This window comes from Rana temporaria, chromosome 2 (assembly GCF_905171775.1).
Source record: "Rana temporaria chromosome 2, aRanTem1.1, whole genome shotgun sequence".
Classification (NCBI taxonomy): Eukaryota; Metazoa; Chordata; class Amphibia; order Anura; family Ranidae; genus Rana; species Rana temporaria.
The window spans coordinates 95,681,299-95,698,683 of record NC_053490.1 but is presented as its reverse complement, the minus strand read 5'-3'; the positions used below and the strand labels follow the sequence as shown (position 1 = coordinate 95,698,683).

The 17,385-nt window shown below is 46.6% G+C and overlaps 1 protein-coding gene across 1 annotated transcript in view; it reads left to right on the top strand.

Annotated features, from left to right (window-relative positions):
* RNF17 (ring finger protein 17) overlaps positions 1–17,385 on the top strand; it is a 720,374-nt gene that overhangs the window by 289,388 nt on the left and 413,601 nt on the right. The window contains exon 17 of the mRNA XM_040339329.1: positions 16,620–16,755. Within this exon, the coding sequence (XP_040195263.1) occupies positions 16,620–16,755 (136 nt within the window). The remainder of the gene's footprint in view (positions 1–16,619; positions 16,756–17,385) is intronic.

Below are 17,385 nucleotides of genomic sequence, written 5' to 3'. Positions count from 1 at the left end.
TTGCATTTTAGTGTAAATATGAGATCTGAGTTCTTTTTGACCCCAGATCTCATATTTAAGAGGACCTGTCATGCATTTTTTCTATTTCAAGGGATGTTTACATTCCTTGTAATAGGAATAAGTGTCAGTTTTTTTTTAAAACCGTGTAAAAAAATAAAGATAAAAGGTAAACAGACACAGCTCCAAATCTTGACAGTAGGGGTATGTTCTGTCTATCAGGAGAGGACTAGGCAGACATGTTAAATGGTTAAAAAACATGTAACACAGCAAAGCTGAACAGCACCGCCCAGGGGGTGGGTCCTCTGGTCAGCAGCTAATTTTTTTTCTGCCTAGCATAGGAGATGGAACTGGCTCCCTAGGGGCTTATTGGTCCTGGGGAACTTTTATTTTTACATTTTTTTGATCCTGAGATCTACTACCAACTGCCGTCTGGGTAACAGGCTGTATAATATAGATGCTTGTATTCTCCCCAGTCTGACCATCGAGCGTGAGTGAGTGAGTATCTTGTATAGCGCAACAGATGTGAACTTAATCGCCTCAAGGCGCTTGGCATCCAGAGTTGTACAGGTCTTTCAGAAGAGGTGGGTCTTTAGTTTTTTCCTAAAAACCCGATGGCGGATGGTCGTGGGTAGAGCATTCCTGAGCCGTGGTCCTTGGACCGAAAATCTACTTTCTCCCTTAGATTTGTAGCGAGATTTAGGGATTTGGAGAAGGTTTTGGTTGGTTGACCGGAGCACGCGCTTGGTGATGTAGAGTTTTATTTTCTCGCTTAAGTATTGAGGAACGTTACCCTGTGTACATTTGTGGGTGAGGCAGAGTGTCTTGAATGTCACCCGGTCCTGTACGGGCAGCCAGTGGAGGGATCTCAAGACAGGGGAGATTGGTTCCCACGGCTTTTTACCAGTCACCAGTCTGGCTGCCGTGTTCTGCACGACTTGTAGACGTGAAATCTGGTATTTCGGTAGTCCTAAGTAGAGGGAATTTGCGTAGTCGAGTCGTGAGTTGATGATAGTTCCCACCACTACTGCTGTGTCCTTTTCCGGGATGAAGGGGATGAGTCTACGTAGCATGCGGAGCAGATGATGAAAACCGCTGACGACTGATACTATTTTTGCATCCATCGTCATGTCTGAGTCAAAGATGACTCAGAGACTTTTGACTTTATTGCTTGGCGTGATGGTTTGTCCGAGGATGGTGGGTGGTGTCCATGTGGTCCTAGAAATGGATTTCCTATTTGCGTGAAGGGTGAGTAGTTCTGTTTTGGATCCGTTGAGTTTGAGGGAGCTTTCAGTCATCCAATTGTCGATCAGTGTAAGGCACTTTCCTTGTTCATGAAATTTGTCTTTTTTGTTGGTGATTAGAAGGTAAAGCTGTGTGTCGTCCGCATAGGAGTGGTAGCGCAGGTCCTGTTTGCTGATGATTTTGAGGAGCGGGCAGATGTAGATGTTGAAGAGTACAGGTGAGAGGGGTGATCCTTGAGGGACTCTGCATGTAATGGTCTGTGTTTCTGATGTAAAACCTCCAAGTTTCACGATCTGAGTGCGATTTTCTAGGAAAGATGCGAACTACGGTAGGGCTGAGTCAGAGACTCCTGCTACTTTGAGTCGCGTGAGCAATATGTTGTGGTCTACCGTGTCGAAGGCTGCACTAAGGTCCAGCAGCACTAGGAGACGGGTTTCTCTGTCATCTGCTGCTTCGAGGGCGTCATCCCATATCTTGAGGAGAGCCGTTTCTGTGCCGTGGCCTGGGCGAAAACCTGATTGTAGGGGATCTAGGAGTTTGTGGTCGTCCAGATGGGGCCGAAGCTGTTGTACTACTGCTTTCTCCATGATCTTGGAGATGGTGTTCAGGCTGGTTACCGGTCTGCGATGGTTTGGGTCTTTAGGGTCGAGGTTGGGTTTCTTTAAGAGGAGTTTTATTATGCCTTGCTTGAGGGTGTTCGGAACAATCCCTTCCCTAAACGATTGGTTTATGATGTGCGTTATGGTGGGTGCCAAGATGTCAGTGCATTCTTTCAAGAGTTTTGTAGGAATGATGTCATTTGGTGATGTGTTGTCTCGGAGGCTTCCGATGATGTTTTTTGTGGTGTCGATGGTAATTTGGACCAGCTCGAAATTCATTGATCATGGACTATTTGTTGATTGATTCTTCTTGCTGTATCTGAGTGGGGTTGGTGTTTTTTTTCTTTTGAACTGTTGCCCGAATCTTTTCGATTTTGTCGATAAAGTCAGATAGTTCATTACAGAATTCTTGTGTCTCATTTGCAGGGGGCTCCAAGCAGGAGGGGTTTATAGTCTTAGCGACTTGTTTAAAAAGTTCCCGTGGACTGTTTAGGGCTTTTGAGATGGTGTTTGCGAAATGTTCTTTTTTAGCTTTAAAGATCGCTTTGTGGTAATTCTTGGTGAGGGTTTTGTACTTTGTGTGGTTTTCTTTTGATGGGTTCCTCCAGCGATCCTGTTTCAGTAGAGTGAGAGTGTCGTTAAACCAGCCCGTGAGCAGACCTTTAGCTACGCGCGGGGCCGGCCACAACATACCCCATACTCCAGGGGTTGGCCGGTGAGCTATATGCTCCGGAACTCACTTATGACTGGGCTACTGCTGTCCGTGTCACGGTGGGCCATGGCCGATAGTCTGTCAGGAACGCTTCCAGCGGTCCCCGTGGGACGGGTAAGAAGGTTCCTCCTGTCCTAGCAGGAAGGAGTAGCTGGGAATTCCTGGGGCGGTCATTTAGGGGGTCTCTCGCCCTCCCTTTCCTCTCCCCCCCGTCCTTTCCCTCCTTCCCATGCTTTGCTGGGCCTGCTGTTTACCGGGGGTCCCTGAGGGGAGCTCCGGGTCCTGAACTGGGGGCTGTGCGCTGTGTGGGTGGCCTGCCATAAGGGGGGCCTCCGCTCGGAGGTTCGACGTTTGCGGCAATTCTTTTACCTCAGGGGATTTGCGCCGGCGCCATTTTCTTGTAGCCCTGTTTATTTCAATACAACTGGCGGCCATTTTCTTGTAGCACACACACTTATTTTTTTTCATGGGGCGAGCGGCGGCCATTTTTTGTTGTGGTTTTAGCACTGGTTTTGGCCTCTAGGTCTGAAATGGCTCATTCTGAATGGCGCGAACGGCACCTCAGAGACTCCTCAGGCACACACTGTGCTGGGAGTTAGCGCGGACCGCAGCACTGAACAGTACCCAGGTCGGGGCTGTGAGTTGGAGGATGCGATTGGGGCATCTGCTGAGGTGCGGGTCCGTTTTGGGTCCCGCAAGTCGACCCGCCCTGCATTGTTTTTTTTCTTATGTAGAATACGTATCGGCCTAAACTGAGGAAAAAACGTTTTTTATATATTTTTTGGGGATATTTATTATAGCAAAAAGTGTATTGCATTTTTCTCTTTCGTCCATGGACGGACACAGCTTCTTATAATCTTGACTGTAGGGTTATGTTCCGTCTATCAGGAGAGGACTAGGCAGACTTGTTAATGGTTAAAATATGTAATCTTTTGCAAAGCTGAACAGCCCCGCCCAGGGGGCGATCCCTCTGGTCATAACCCCTTACACTGCACTCAGCAGCTCAGTTTTTTTTCTGCCTAGTTGAGAAGGACCTGGCTCCCTTTTGGGCCCATGGCCCTGAAGAACTTATTTATTTTTGATCCTATCAACTGCTGGCTAGGTGATGGGCTGGATAATATAGATCCTTGTAGTCACCACAGTCTGGCCATGGAGCGTGAGCAGGCCTTGGCTACGCGTTTAGTCGGCCATGACATGCCCCGTTTCCTCCAGAGGTGGCCGGTGAGCTATATGCTCCGGGGTTCACATATGACTGGGCTACTGCTGTCTAAGTCGCAGTGAACCTTGGCCGACAGCTACTCCGTACTCCTCGGAAGTAGGTCTGTCAGGAACGCACCAGCAAGTCCTCGCACGGACGGGTATGTAAGGTTCCTCCTGTCTTGGCAGGATGGAACAGCTGGGCATTCATGGGGTGGTCGATTCAGGGGTCTCTAGTCCTCCCTTTCCTTTCTCCCCGTCCATCTCTCCTCCCCATGCTTTGCTGTGCCTGCTGTGTACCTCACTAAGGGGTCCCTGAGGGGGGCTCCGGGTCCTGACTGGGGGCTGCGCGGTGTGTCCTGGTCCGCTCTAGTGTGGGCAGCCTGCCTTGTGGGGGCCTCTGCTCGGAGGTCCAGTGTTATCGCGACATTTTAATTTTGCGTCAGAAAGCCGCGCTGTTTCTATAGTTAATACAGCGGTCGGACATTTTCTTGTAGCCGTGCTGTTTCTATAGCTAATACAGCGGTCGGCCATTTTCTTGTAGCTCAGTCTTCTTTTTTTTTTTTTTTTTTTATGTGGTAACCGGCGGCCATCTTTGTGGGTATTTTTACATTGTCTGCACTTCTAGTGCTGGTTTGTCATTCCAAATGGCGCTAACGACAGATCACCTCAGGCACACTGTGCATGCGTTTAGAGCGGACGGCAGCGTTGAAGCAGTTCCTGGGTCAGGGTGGTGAGTCCTCTGGGAATACTCCTCGGTCTGGGCTGCTAGGAGTGTGGGCCTTTTCTTGTACCTTGTAGCTCTGAATCAGACTCGGGCCTGGCTGTGAAGCAGGACTCCTGTTCTGAAGGATCAGAGTATGCAGACCAGGACCATTCGGACAGTGAGGAAGACTCTGTGTCTGGGTCAGCGCAGGACAAGACGCTTGTTGGAGCACTTATCACCGCAGTGCGGGAAATTCTCAACCTGGAGGATGCGGCTGGGGCATCTACTGAGGTGTCGGTCCCTTTTGGGTCCCACAAGCCGACCCGCGCTACTAAGGTGTTTCCTTATGTAACTTACTTTGACAAGTTTATAGACAAGAAATGGAGGACCTTTTTGGTCCCAAAACACATGGAGGTCCGTTACCCTTTTTTCACCAAGGTGCTCTCCCCAATTCTGGCCTTACTGAGACAGCGAGGAATCGCTATCGTAGGCTACCTGTTCGACCTTCTTCTGAGAGCTGCTTCAGACTCATTGAGGAGAATGTGGCGAATGCCAGTCGGTCCCTTCAAGAATTTGGTTGGGTACTAAACCTCCAGAATTCGGTGTTGATTTCGACTCAGTGCCTGGAATACCTGGGCTTGATTCGGAGGCAAAGGTTTTGAAATTGTAGGCTCTTCAGGTGGCCGTGAAGCAGTTGGCATCCCGCATGTAATCATCGCTGTGCTTTGCATGCGAATCCTGGGTCTCATGGTGGCCTTCTTCAAGGCGGTACTGTATGCTCAATTCCACACTCAAGTCTTGCAGAAGGAGATCCTGTCAAAATGGGACAAGTCTCAGTTGTCCCCAGGTGAGCCACCTAAGTCAGGGCCTCCCTGGTCTGGTGGCTGAGGTCTCCTGCCCTTCAGTCCGGAAAGGCATTCCTTCCCTTTCACTGGATGTGATCACGACGGACGCCAGTCTGACCGGTTGGGGGGATGTTTGGGGGGTTTAGTCGACACAAGGTCGCTGGACACAGGTAGAATCCCACCTGCCGATCAATGTACTGGAACTTCAGGCGATCAGGCAGTGCCTCTCCACATGGTCACAGAGGCTATTAAGTCGTCCAGTTAGGATCCAGTTGGACAATGCCGCGGCAGTGGCGTATGTCTACCATGAAGGAGGAATAAGAAGCTTGGCTGCAGCATCAGAGGTCGCTCACATCCTGAGTTGGGCAGAAATAAGCGTGCCGGCTCTATTGGCCGTATGCATTCCAGGCGTAGAACATTGGCAAGCAGACTACCTAAGTCACCCAGACGCTGGGCCAAGAAGAATGGTCACTACACCCGAAAGTGCTTCAACTCCTTTGCCTGAGATGGGCCAGGCCAGACATTAACCTCCTGGTTTCTCGACTCAATCAAAGGTATTGAGGTTTGTGGCCAGGTCCAGAGATCCCTGGGCAGATGCGACAGACACGTTGGTGGCTCCGTGGGGTCAGTATCGGCTAATTTACGCTTTTCCCCCACTTAAACTTCTTCCTAGTCTGCTCCGCAGAGTGGAGGCCGAGGGGATTCCGGTGATTCTGATTGCCCAGACTGGCCTGCGCGTCCCTGGTACGCCGATCTAGTGCGCCTGGTGGCGGAGGTTCCTTTGGCCACTGCCGAATGCAGGAGGACCTTCTGTCACAAGGTCCCATACGTCATCCTGCTTTACAGTCGCTGGCTTTAAAGGCATGGCTATTGAAAGCCAGGTACTGAGGAACCGAGGCCTGTCGGATTTGGTAATTTCCACCATGCTAAGAGCACGGAGGTCATCTTCTCTGAAGATTTACCATTGCACGTGGAAGGCCTACATCTGTGTGAGGCGATGGTGTGGCATCCACGTAAATATTCAGTTTCCTGGATCCTGCTGTCTTTACAGCGTGGAGTGGATCAGAACCTTACCTTTAGCACCATAAAGGGGCAGATATCAGCCATGGCTGTTTTCTTTCAACGACCCTTGGCGACTCATTCACTGGTGAGTACTATTGTGCAAGGGGACCGACATGTGGTCCCCCCGGTTTGACAACCACTTCCGCCGTGGGGTTAAAATCTGTTGCTCTCGGTGCTACAGAAACCTCCCTTTGAGAACATCAGAGGGATTCCTCCTATGATATTCTCTCTGAAAGTTGCTTTTCTGGTGGCCATCACATTGTCAGGTGTGCTTCTGAGTTGATGGCCTTGTCTTGCAAGTCCACATACTTGATCCTCCATGACGATAAGGCGGTGCTACGCCCGCAACCTTCGTTTCTTCCGAAGGTGGTTTCGGCCTTTCATCTGAATGTGGACATTGTAACATCGGCCGTCGCATCCCAAGGAGGCTGCGTTTTATTCTCTAGACGTGGTACATGCTCTGAGGGTGTGTCTGTCTGCTACTGCTCTGTTCCGGAGGTCAGGCTCATTGTTTGTTTCGGTGACTGGTCCAAAGGCCTGGCGATCCCGTCGGCCACTATTTCTCGGTGGATCAGACGGTAATTCAGGCCTATGCCCTTGAAGGGCGGGAGCCTCCCTTTCCTGTTTCTGCGCATTGATCAGGGCAATTGGTGCCTCCTGGGCTTTCCGACATCAAGCGTCTGCCTCACAGGTGTGTAAGGCGGCGACCTGGTCGTCCGTTCACAACTTCACAAAGTTTTACAAGGTTGATGTGAGTGCATCTTCTGATGCTTGCTTCAGCCGCAAGGTTTTGCAGGCGGCCGTTTGAGGTTGCAACTCCTCCGTTAAGGAGCTCTGGTTGTGTTGGGGTGAAGTTTGTTTGATTGCTGTTCCCACTCCTCGTTTTTTGACACTGCTTGGAGATGTTCCTACAGTCCAAGATTATAAGGAAGCTGTGTCCATCCATGGACGAAAGAGAAAATTGGATTTCTGTACTCACCGTAAAATCCTTTTCTCTGAAGTCCATGGACGGACACAGAACCTACTCCTCCTTTTTAAGTTTGGACTGGGCGGGGCTGTTCAGCTTGGCTAAAGATTATGTTTTAACTATTAACATGTCTACCTAGTCCTTTCCTGATAGACAGGACATAACCCTACAGTTAAGATTATAAGAAAGCTGTGTCCATCCATGGACTTCAGAGAAAAGGATTTCACGGTGCGTACAAAACGATTTTTTTTAAATTGTCGCTCTATTTTTGTTTATTGCGCAAAAAATAAAAACCGCAGAGGTGATCAAATACCACCAAAAGAAAGCTCTATTTGTGGGAAAAAAGGACGTCAATTTTGTTTTGGAGCCACGTCGCATGACCTCGCAATTGTCCGTTAAAGCGACGCAGTGCCGAATCGCAAAAAGTGGCCTGGTTCTTCAGCTGCAAAATGGTCTAGGGCTTAAGTGGTTAATGGAGCGGTGTCTGTCCTTGAACGAAAGAGAAAATAGGACTTTTGTACTCGGAGGCTCAGGTGATCGTGCTAGGGAAAGATATAAGGGGAAAAGAGGGAAAGTGACCTGAATGTGCCGTGGTCAGTATGCCTAAAATGGGGGCAAAAATAATACAGTAGGATGAGCTAGCAAAGAGATTGAAATGAAAGTAACCGAATGTAACCTCGGGCTGCCAATGCAAGAATGCCTGTGACAAACATGTGGATCCGAGATTTGTCCGGAATGAAAGCTGACTCCCACCAATCTAACTCCTCAACAACGTGAATATAGGCCCCTCGACGAAAAGCAGCTGAAACCGCACCTGTACTAAAAGCACGGCCGGAGTGAACATGATAGTGCCACCCTAGTTAGGCAGCAGGGAATGGCTACATGTCAATCCCTGTGCTAGCAAATAAGGGAGTACTAGCGAAAGGAAAAGTGGCCTATCCCTGGGTACATCCGCAAAAGACCATGACCCGGTATAAGACTGTGACCGGGCACCAGCTTGTAGGCCCGCTGAGCTAAAAGTAGCAACAAAAGACAATGAACGCAAGTAGATAATGAATGTTTGTGACAAAAGAACCCAGGATACCGAGATGGAAAAGAATGGAAGTTATCCCTGGCGAGTCATGAGCTTCCTAGGCTTAATTGAAAATGACTTGTAGATCAAGCTTCATCTGTAACAAAAGAGAAAGGCGAGTCAAGGAGGGCGTGCTACCATGTTGAAAACCCCTAACCGGAGAAGGACGGATGGCGGCAAAATCTTCGATATCTGCTGCCCGTGACATGACCTCTGTGAACAAGAACACCGTTATAAACAAAAAATAACCAACAAACCCCAACTTACCTTAGGAAAGGAAAATCTCTACCTTCCCTTGCCGCTACTTACGCAGGTGTCTGTGATTAACAAATGCAGTAACATTGTGCAGGAAAATACGTTTGCACAAGACTGATAACGTGTCAGTCTCAAAAAAAATAAAAAAACGAGGCTGAGCAACCTGAGGCAAATCGGGCCAATTGAAAACGTAACACTCAAGCCTATGAACCTGAAGACGTGTCAGGCAAGTGATGCAAGTAGTAAGATAACATGACGTATGAAAACGTAATGAATGCCGTGAAAAGCGAATTAAGTTACTTGCCATCGCACAAGCCAATTAGAAACGAACATCTCAATCCGACAGTACCCATAAACGTGACAGGTAATCAGCAGTGGAGTGTAGCCATAAGAACTATCGTGAAGATATGATTACAAAACATCTCCCCATGTAAGGTTCCGGTATAGTGCAAATAAACACAATAACAGGGGGCCAGTAGATGGCCGAAAACAGACCAGATGAGGGTGGCCGCCCGCCTGTGGACCCCCTGGCTGACACCTGAAACCTGCACGTGCAAACGGGTAGACACGGAACCCCCCTTGCAGCCACACGTCGTCCTAGTAGAGATGGAAACCGGGCAGTGACGTCAGATGGGTCGCATCGGAAATGACGATATGGAAACGAGACAGAAGAGAACCGTTGCCCAGAAAGGAGGATACAGGGCGGGTTTAAATACCTCCCGACTCCTCCTACAAATTCAGGCTGACCTGCAGTCATCCTTCCACTTGTACTCACCGTAAAATCCTTTTCTCTTAAAGGGTCACTAAAGGAAAAAAAAATGTTTTGCTGAAATGACTGTTTACAGGGTATAGAGACATAATAGTTAACTGATTCCTTTTAAAAATGATTTAAAATAGATAAAAAACAATCATATAATGTACCTACAGTTTAGTTTCGTTTTTGCTGTTTCCTGGTTCTCGGATGTACAGAGCCAGAGAGCCAATAGAGGGCAGTGATGCTTTGTCTAAAACCCCTCAGTACCAATCCAGTTTCGTTTTACAAACAGTAATCGCACCTCCTTGATTAGTCACCACAGTGAGAAATCTCCCAGTACTGTGGTGATCAGGAAACAGACAACCAGGAAGTGTCCAGAACAGAGAGGAATTACAGCAACATCAAAGCAAAAACGAACAATGAGGACATGAAACCAGGACTGCAGTAAGGTAAAGAAAGCTATTTAGCTAAAAAAAATATTTCCTTTAGTGACCCTTTAACTTTGACGGACACAGCACCCACCCCCTCCTATTATGCTTGTACTGCTTTTTGACTAACTGAGCTGCTGGCTGCAGTGTGAGGGGTTATAGCCAGTAGGACCACCCCCTGGGCGGTACTGTTCAGCTTTGCTGTTACATGTTTTACCTAGTTCTCTCCTGATAGAAGGCGGCATATAACCCTAAGGTCAAGATCAAAGGAGCTGTGTCCGTCAACGAACTTCAGAGAAGGATTTTACGTTGAGTACAAAAATCTTTTTTTTTTTTTTTTTTTTTTTAAACAAAAATAAGTAGAATATATATTGGCCTAAACTGAGGAAGAAATTTATTTTTTAAAAACATTTTTGGGGATATTTATTATAGCAAAAAGTAAAAAATCAAGCTTGTCCCCACCCAAATTTACGCTTTTTCTTTTGTTAATAGCGCAAAAAATAAAAACCGCAGAGGTGATCAAGTACCACCAAAAGAAAGCTCTATTTGTTAAGGGGGGGGGGGGAACAACACAGTTGTCAGTTAAATCGACACAGTGCCGTATTGCAAAAAATGGCCTGGTCATTAAAGTGGTTGTAAACCCTTACAGACCACTTTGACCTACAGGTAAGCCTAGATTAAAGCTTACCTGTGGGTGCAAGAAATATCTCCTTAACTTACACGGTTAAGGAAATATTTGCCAAAAAGACGGCACCAATGCCTACGGCGTGCATCGGTGCAGGCACACTGAGCGTGCCGTTTCTGAATGGGATCGTGCCGTTCCAGGCGGCTCCCGCTCGCATTGCGCGGGAGTGATGTCATTGCGGCTCTGGCCAGTCACATCGCCGGAGCGCCGATACCCAGAATTCACTCCGGGAGACATGGCGACGGAGAAGGGGAACAAGGATCACTGCAGGGGCTTTCGATCTCAGGTAAGTAATTCATAATGAGCTTGTTTTCTATGCTCATTATGCCTTTGTCTTGCAGGGTTTTTTTTTTTTTTCATACAGGATTTACTTCCTCTTTAACCACTAGAGACCCGCGCTATAGCCGAATGACGGCTACAGTGCGGACCTGAAAATCCAACTGGACGTTAATTGACGTCTGCCCCATTACTCGTTCGCCGCGCGCTAACTTTGTGCTGGCCGTGTCCCTTGGACACAGCCAATCACAGGTCGCCGTGGCCGTTTGGTAGGCGATCTGTGCGGCCAATGAGAGATGATCTCTTGTGTAAACATAGGAGATCATCTCTCATTGCCGGCTCTCACAGAGACAGCGTGCTGTCAGGGAGAGAGGAGACCGATCTGTGTCTCTTGTACATAGCGACACAGATCGGTCACCTCCCCAGTCACCCCCCTTCCCCCACAGTTAGAACACTATGCAGGGTATACATTTAACCCCTTCCTCACCCCCTAGTGTTAACCCCTTCAATGCCAGTCACATTTATACAGTAATTAGTGCATATTTATAGCACTGATCGCAGTATAAATGTGAATGGTGTCCGATGTGTCCGCCATAATGTCGCAGTCCCAATAAAAAACGCAGATTGCCGCCATTACTAGTAAAAAAAATAAAAATTAATTCTGTCCCTTATTTTGTAGGCGCTATAACTTTTGCGCAAACCAGTCGCTTATTGCGATTTTTTTTTATTTATTTTTTTACCAAAAATATGTAGAAGAATACGTATCGGCCTAGACGGAAAAAAATGTTTAAAAAAATAAAAAATGGGATATTTATTATAGCAACAAGTAAAAAATATTGATCAAAGAACACCAAAAGAAAGCTCTATTTGTGGGGAAAAAAAGGGCGTCAATTTTGTTTGGGAGCCACGTCGCACGACCGCGCAATTGTCAGTTAAAGCGACGCAGTGCCGGAAGCTGACATTTTACCTGGGCAGGAGGGGGGTATATGCAAGTGGTTAAGCAGCCAAATCTTCCGGTCTGTAAGTACATATGAAATCGAAAGGGACATCCCTTCTGATTTCTTAGTTTGCATGTGAGATCGAGGCATGGATTTGCTTGAGTCTCGCAGCAGTCTCTCTCCCCCAGCCGGTAGCTGTGTTCAGAGGCACCAGTAAGCGCAGGAGAGGGAGTGGGGTGGGGGTTTCCGCGCTGCTGGCTGTGTGAAAATGATCGGCAGCTATGGAGCTTTTGCATTGCTTTCACTTTGAAGCTGGTCGATGGCTGAACACACACAAGCTGTTTGCTACTACTGCAACCTTCAGCTTTTGATTAAAGGTTCACTCTTTGGATGTACAAAGTATGCCCAAAAAGCTGAACTGGATATTAGTGTCACTATTGATGGCAGTGTCTGTTCACCTCCCCCTAGCGAGGGTCTGCTAGCACCAGATTTCTCACCACACTATCAGTCACTATAAATCACAGATCACCGTTAGTATAGTGTCATAGTTGTTTAAATTCCAGTGTAATATATGCCATCATTTGTAAGCGCTTTAACACAAACCAATTAATATACACTTATTGGCCTGGATTTACGTAGATCGGCGCATCTTTCTGCCGGCATAGCGCATCTCATATGCGCTACGCCGACATAACACATAGAGGCAAGCAGAGTATTCACAAAGCACTTGGGGCCAGATTCACGTAGAATCGCGGCGGCGTAACGTATCCTAGATACGTTACACCGCCGCAAGTTTTCATCGCAAGTGCCTGATTCACAAAGCACTTGCGATGAAAACTACGCCGGCGGGCCAATTCAAATGGGCGTGTGCCATTTAAATTAGGCGCGCTCCCGCACCGGACCTACTGCGCATGCTCCGTTTCCTAACTCCCGCCGTGCCGTCACTTTTTCGAACGGCGACGCGTGTAGCGTAGTTCCGTATTCCCGGATGTGTTACGCAAACGACGTTAAATTTAAAATTTCGACGCGGGAACGACGGCCATACTTTAGACAGCAATACGATTGCTGACTAAAGTTAGGGCAGGTCAAATAACGACTAACTTTGCAACGGGAAACTAGACTAGCGGCGACGTAGCGAACGCGAAAATACGTTGTGGATCGCGGTAACTCCTAATTTGCATACCCGACGCTGGTTTACGACGCAAATTCACCCCAGCTGCGGCCGCGGTACTGCATCCTAAGATCCGACCGTGTAAAACAATTACACCTGTCAGATCTTATGGATATCTATGTGTAACTGATTCTATGAATCAGTCGCATAGATAGAAACAGAGATACGACGGCGTATGAGGAGAAACGCCGTCGTATCTCTTTCGTGAATCTGGCCCTAGCTATCTACGTTGCGCAAGCGTAACGTAAATTATTCGGCGTAAGCCCGCCTAAATCAAAGTAGGTGGACGGTGGGCGTGATACATTTAAATGAACCGTGACCCCATGCAAATGATGGGCCGAACGAACGGCGCATGCGCCGTCCCGTGGACGCTTCCCAGTGCGCATGCTCACAATCACGTTGAAAATACTCCATAAGATACGTCGAATCACTGCCTACGACGTGACGTAACCTACGCCCAGCCCTATTCACTTACTACTACGTAAACGACGTAAATTACGACGGCTGTTCCCTGGTCCATCCCTTAACATGACTTACCCCCGCTTTAGGAGGCTTAATGTTACCCTGGACGTACGACTTGCGTAAACCGCGTATATGAATGCGCCCGGCGCAAGTACGTTCGTGAATCGGCGTATCTCCCTCATTTGCATATTCGAATCGTAAATCAATGGAAGCGCCCCTTGCGGCCAGCGTAAATATGCGCCAAAGATACGACGGCGTAGGAAACTTACGTTGGTCGGATGAAGCCTAATTTCAGGCGTATCTAGTTCTGTGGGCACGGCAACACAGATACGACGGCGCATAGTTACACTTACGCGGCGTATATTGAGATACGTCGGTGTAAGTCTTTGTGAAACCCGAGCCATTGTGTTTTTTTTTCTTTTTACCAGATGTGTAGCGGAATACATTATGGACTACATTTCTAAAGAATTTTTTTTTTTTAACAATTTCTTTTAATTGGATATGTCCTATAACAGATTATTATTTATTTCTTTATTTTTCATTGTTATACAGGATTTATATAGTGCCAACAATTTTCTCAGTGCTTAATAACACAGGTGTAGACAGTATAGTTACAATACAGGAGGAATTGCTCGTTACAGCTTACAATCTAAGAGGGAATGGCACAAAAGTTAATAACTGTAGGGGATGAGCTGATGGTGAAGGTGGCATAACACTTGTTAAAGGTGTTGTAGAGGTTTGTTTTTTATTTTCTAAATAGGTTCCTTTAAGCTAGTGCATTGTTGGTTCACTTACCTTTTCCTTTGATTTCCTTTCTAAATGTTTTTTTTTTGGTCTGAATTTTTCACTGCCTGTGTCTCCTTAGTAAGCTTGCCCCCATCATCCGAGCTGTTCTGGCTGGAGGTTAGTCGGCGTGCTTTCCCCCTCTCTTGGGACTGCATTCCTGCGGAGACAAACCTTTACAACCCCTTTAAGTGGAGTCGGGACAGGCATCTCTGAAGAGAATGGTTTTCAGGGATAGCCTAAACGTCGACAAAGTAGAAGATGGTAACACAGATTGGGGGAGGGAGTTACAAAGGATGCTAGTGGCTCGGTAAACGCTCTGGAGGTGAGCATGGGAGAAGGTGAAGGTGAAGGTGGAGCTGGAGGTCTTTGAAGGAATGACATGAACAATCTGGTTGGTATTTTGAGATCAGTTTAGTGATGTAGCTGTATACACCTATAACAAGTTTGCATCAACACAATACAACTAGATTTCAACAACAATACATATGATGAACGTGAAAAATATGTGCTTAATACATTTTTCTTATTTATAGCACATTGCACTTTTGAAGTTGATTGCACTATTTTTTAAATCAATATTTACGGTGATTACAGCAATTAAATTTTTTTTCTTCCCCTACTGTCAGCACTAAAACAATTAAACCTATTAGGGTTTAGTGAATGTGGTGAAGTTTTTCTCTGTAAAAAATACCTAATCTGGTGCAAGGGTGAAAAAAAAGCATTTTTGCTTGCACATGATTGGATGATGGAAATTAGCAGAGTTTCACCACGCTAAGCTCTAATGAAAATACATCATGAATGCAACTGCACCTGCAAAGTGCACTGTCTATTTGCCTTTAGTAAATCAATCACTATTATGTTTGTGCATATACAGTATCTTTCAAAAGTGAGTACACTCCATATTTTTGTAAATATTTTATTATCTCTTTTCATGCAACACTGAAGAAATTACACTTTGCTACAATGTAAAGTAGTGAGTGTACAGCTTGTATAACAGTGTAAATTTGCTGTCCCCTCATAATAACTCAACACACAGCCATTAATGTCTAAACCGCTGGCAACAAAATTGAGTACACCCCTAATTGAAAATTACCAAATTGGGCCCAAAGTGTCAATATTTTTTGGCCACCATTATTTCCCAGCACTGCCTTGGCCATGGAGTTCACTAGAGCTTCACAGATTTTGCCACTGGAGTCCTCTTTCCCTCCATGATGACATACTTGGCCAGTCCATCACCTTTTAGCCTCAGCTTCTTTAGCAAGGCAGTGGTCGTCTTAGAGGTGTGTTTGGGGTTGTTATCCTGTTGGAATACTGCCCTGCGGCCCAGTCTCCAAAGGGGGGGATCAAAGACTGCTTCAGTATGTCACAGTACATGTTGGCATTCATGGTTCCCTCAACGAACTGTAGCTCCCCAGTGGCGGCAGCACTCATGCATCCCCATACCATGACGCTCCCACAACCATGTTTGACTTTAGGTAACAGAAGCTTGACTTTGTGCGCCTCACCTGTTTGCTGCCACACATGCTTGACACCATCTGAACCAAATAAGTTCATCTTGGACTCATCAGACCACAGGACATGGTTGCAGTAATCCATGTCCTTAGTCTGCTTGTCTTCAGCAAACTGTTAGAGGGCTTTCTTGTGCATCTTCTTTAGAAGAGGCTTCCTTCTGGGACGACAGCCATGCAGACCAATTGGATGTAGTGTGCGCCGTATGGTCTGAGTAATGACAGGCTGACAGCCCACCCCTTCAACCTTTGCAGCAATACTGGCATCACTCATGTCTATTTCCCAAAGACAACCTCTGAATATGACGCTGAGCATGTGTACTTAACCTCTTTTGGTTGACCATGACGAGGCCTGTTCTGAGTGGAACCTGTCCTCCTCAACCGTTGTATGGTCTTGGCCACCACGCTGCAGCTCAGTTTCAGGGTCTTGGCAATCTTCCTGTAGCCTAGGCCATCTTTATAGCAATAATTCTGTTTTTCAGATCCTCAGAGTTCTTTGCGATGAGGTGCTATGTTGAACTTCCAGTGACCAGTATGAGCGAGTGATGACACCAAATTTAACACACCTGCTCCCCGTTCACACATAAGACCTTGTAACACTAACAAGTCACATGACACTGGGGATGAAAAATAGCTAATTAAGACCAATTTGGTCATTTTCACTTAAAGGGTGTACTCCTTTTTGTTGCCAGCGGTTTAGATATTAATTACTGTTGAGTTATTTTGATAGGACAGAAAATTCACACTGTTGTACAAGCTGTGCACTCACTACTTTACATTGTAGCAAATGTAATTTCTTCAGTGTTGTCAAATGAAAATTTATAATATATTTACAAAATTGTTAGGGGTGTACTCACTTTTGTGAGATACTGTATGTTTTTTGTCTAGCTAACAGTTGCTTTCTTTCTCTTGTTATACAACACTGTAATGCCTTTTGCCCAATTATTTTTCTAGGTTTCCCTCTGAAGTTCAAGGTTCACTTGAAAATGCAGCTGTTGCTCATTATAAAGATCCAGAGTTTCCCAAGAACATGACAGAAGTTGTCCTTGCCTGTCATGTGAATGATCCCTCTGATTTCTACATTAATGTGGTATGTTTATGGCTTCCTAAATTATAGGACCGTTGACTTCATAAAAACTAATTTTTGTATGGTTTGTAAAAGTAAAATGTTGTGTTAGTTACTGATCTAATTTATTTGTGAATCTCAATTTAGAATGTAATAGTCTCAGTGCATAGTTTAAGGATACGTTTACAAATTCGTTTAGCAATGCTTCAAATCTTGGCAGTAAGAATTGCTGATACTTGTGGCTGGGATTGACAGCTCTGTGTGCAGAGCTGACAAACCTGTACAATTACAGGCTTTTGGTGTCCACTGCTAAGGCCCCGTACACACGACCGGATCTATCCGCTGGGATTGATCCGCGGATCAGTTCCAGCAGATAGATCCGGTCGTGTGTACGGCCTAGCGGACATTTTCAGGCGGACATTTGTCCAGCCAACGGTTTTCAAGCGGATAAAAATTTCTTAGCACGCTAAGAAATCTATCCGCCTGAAACCTGTCCAGCGAACTTATCCGGTCGTCTGTATAGACTCACCGGATAAGTCCGTCCGATCCCATCCCTCGCATGCGTCGTAATGATTCGACGCATGCGTGGAAGTATTTACCTTCCAGGGTCGCGCACGTCGCCGCGTCATCGTCGCGGCCACGTCACCGCGGATG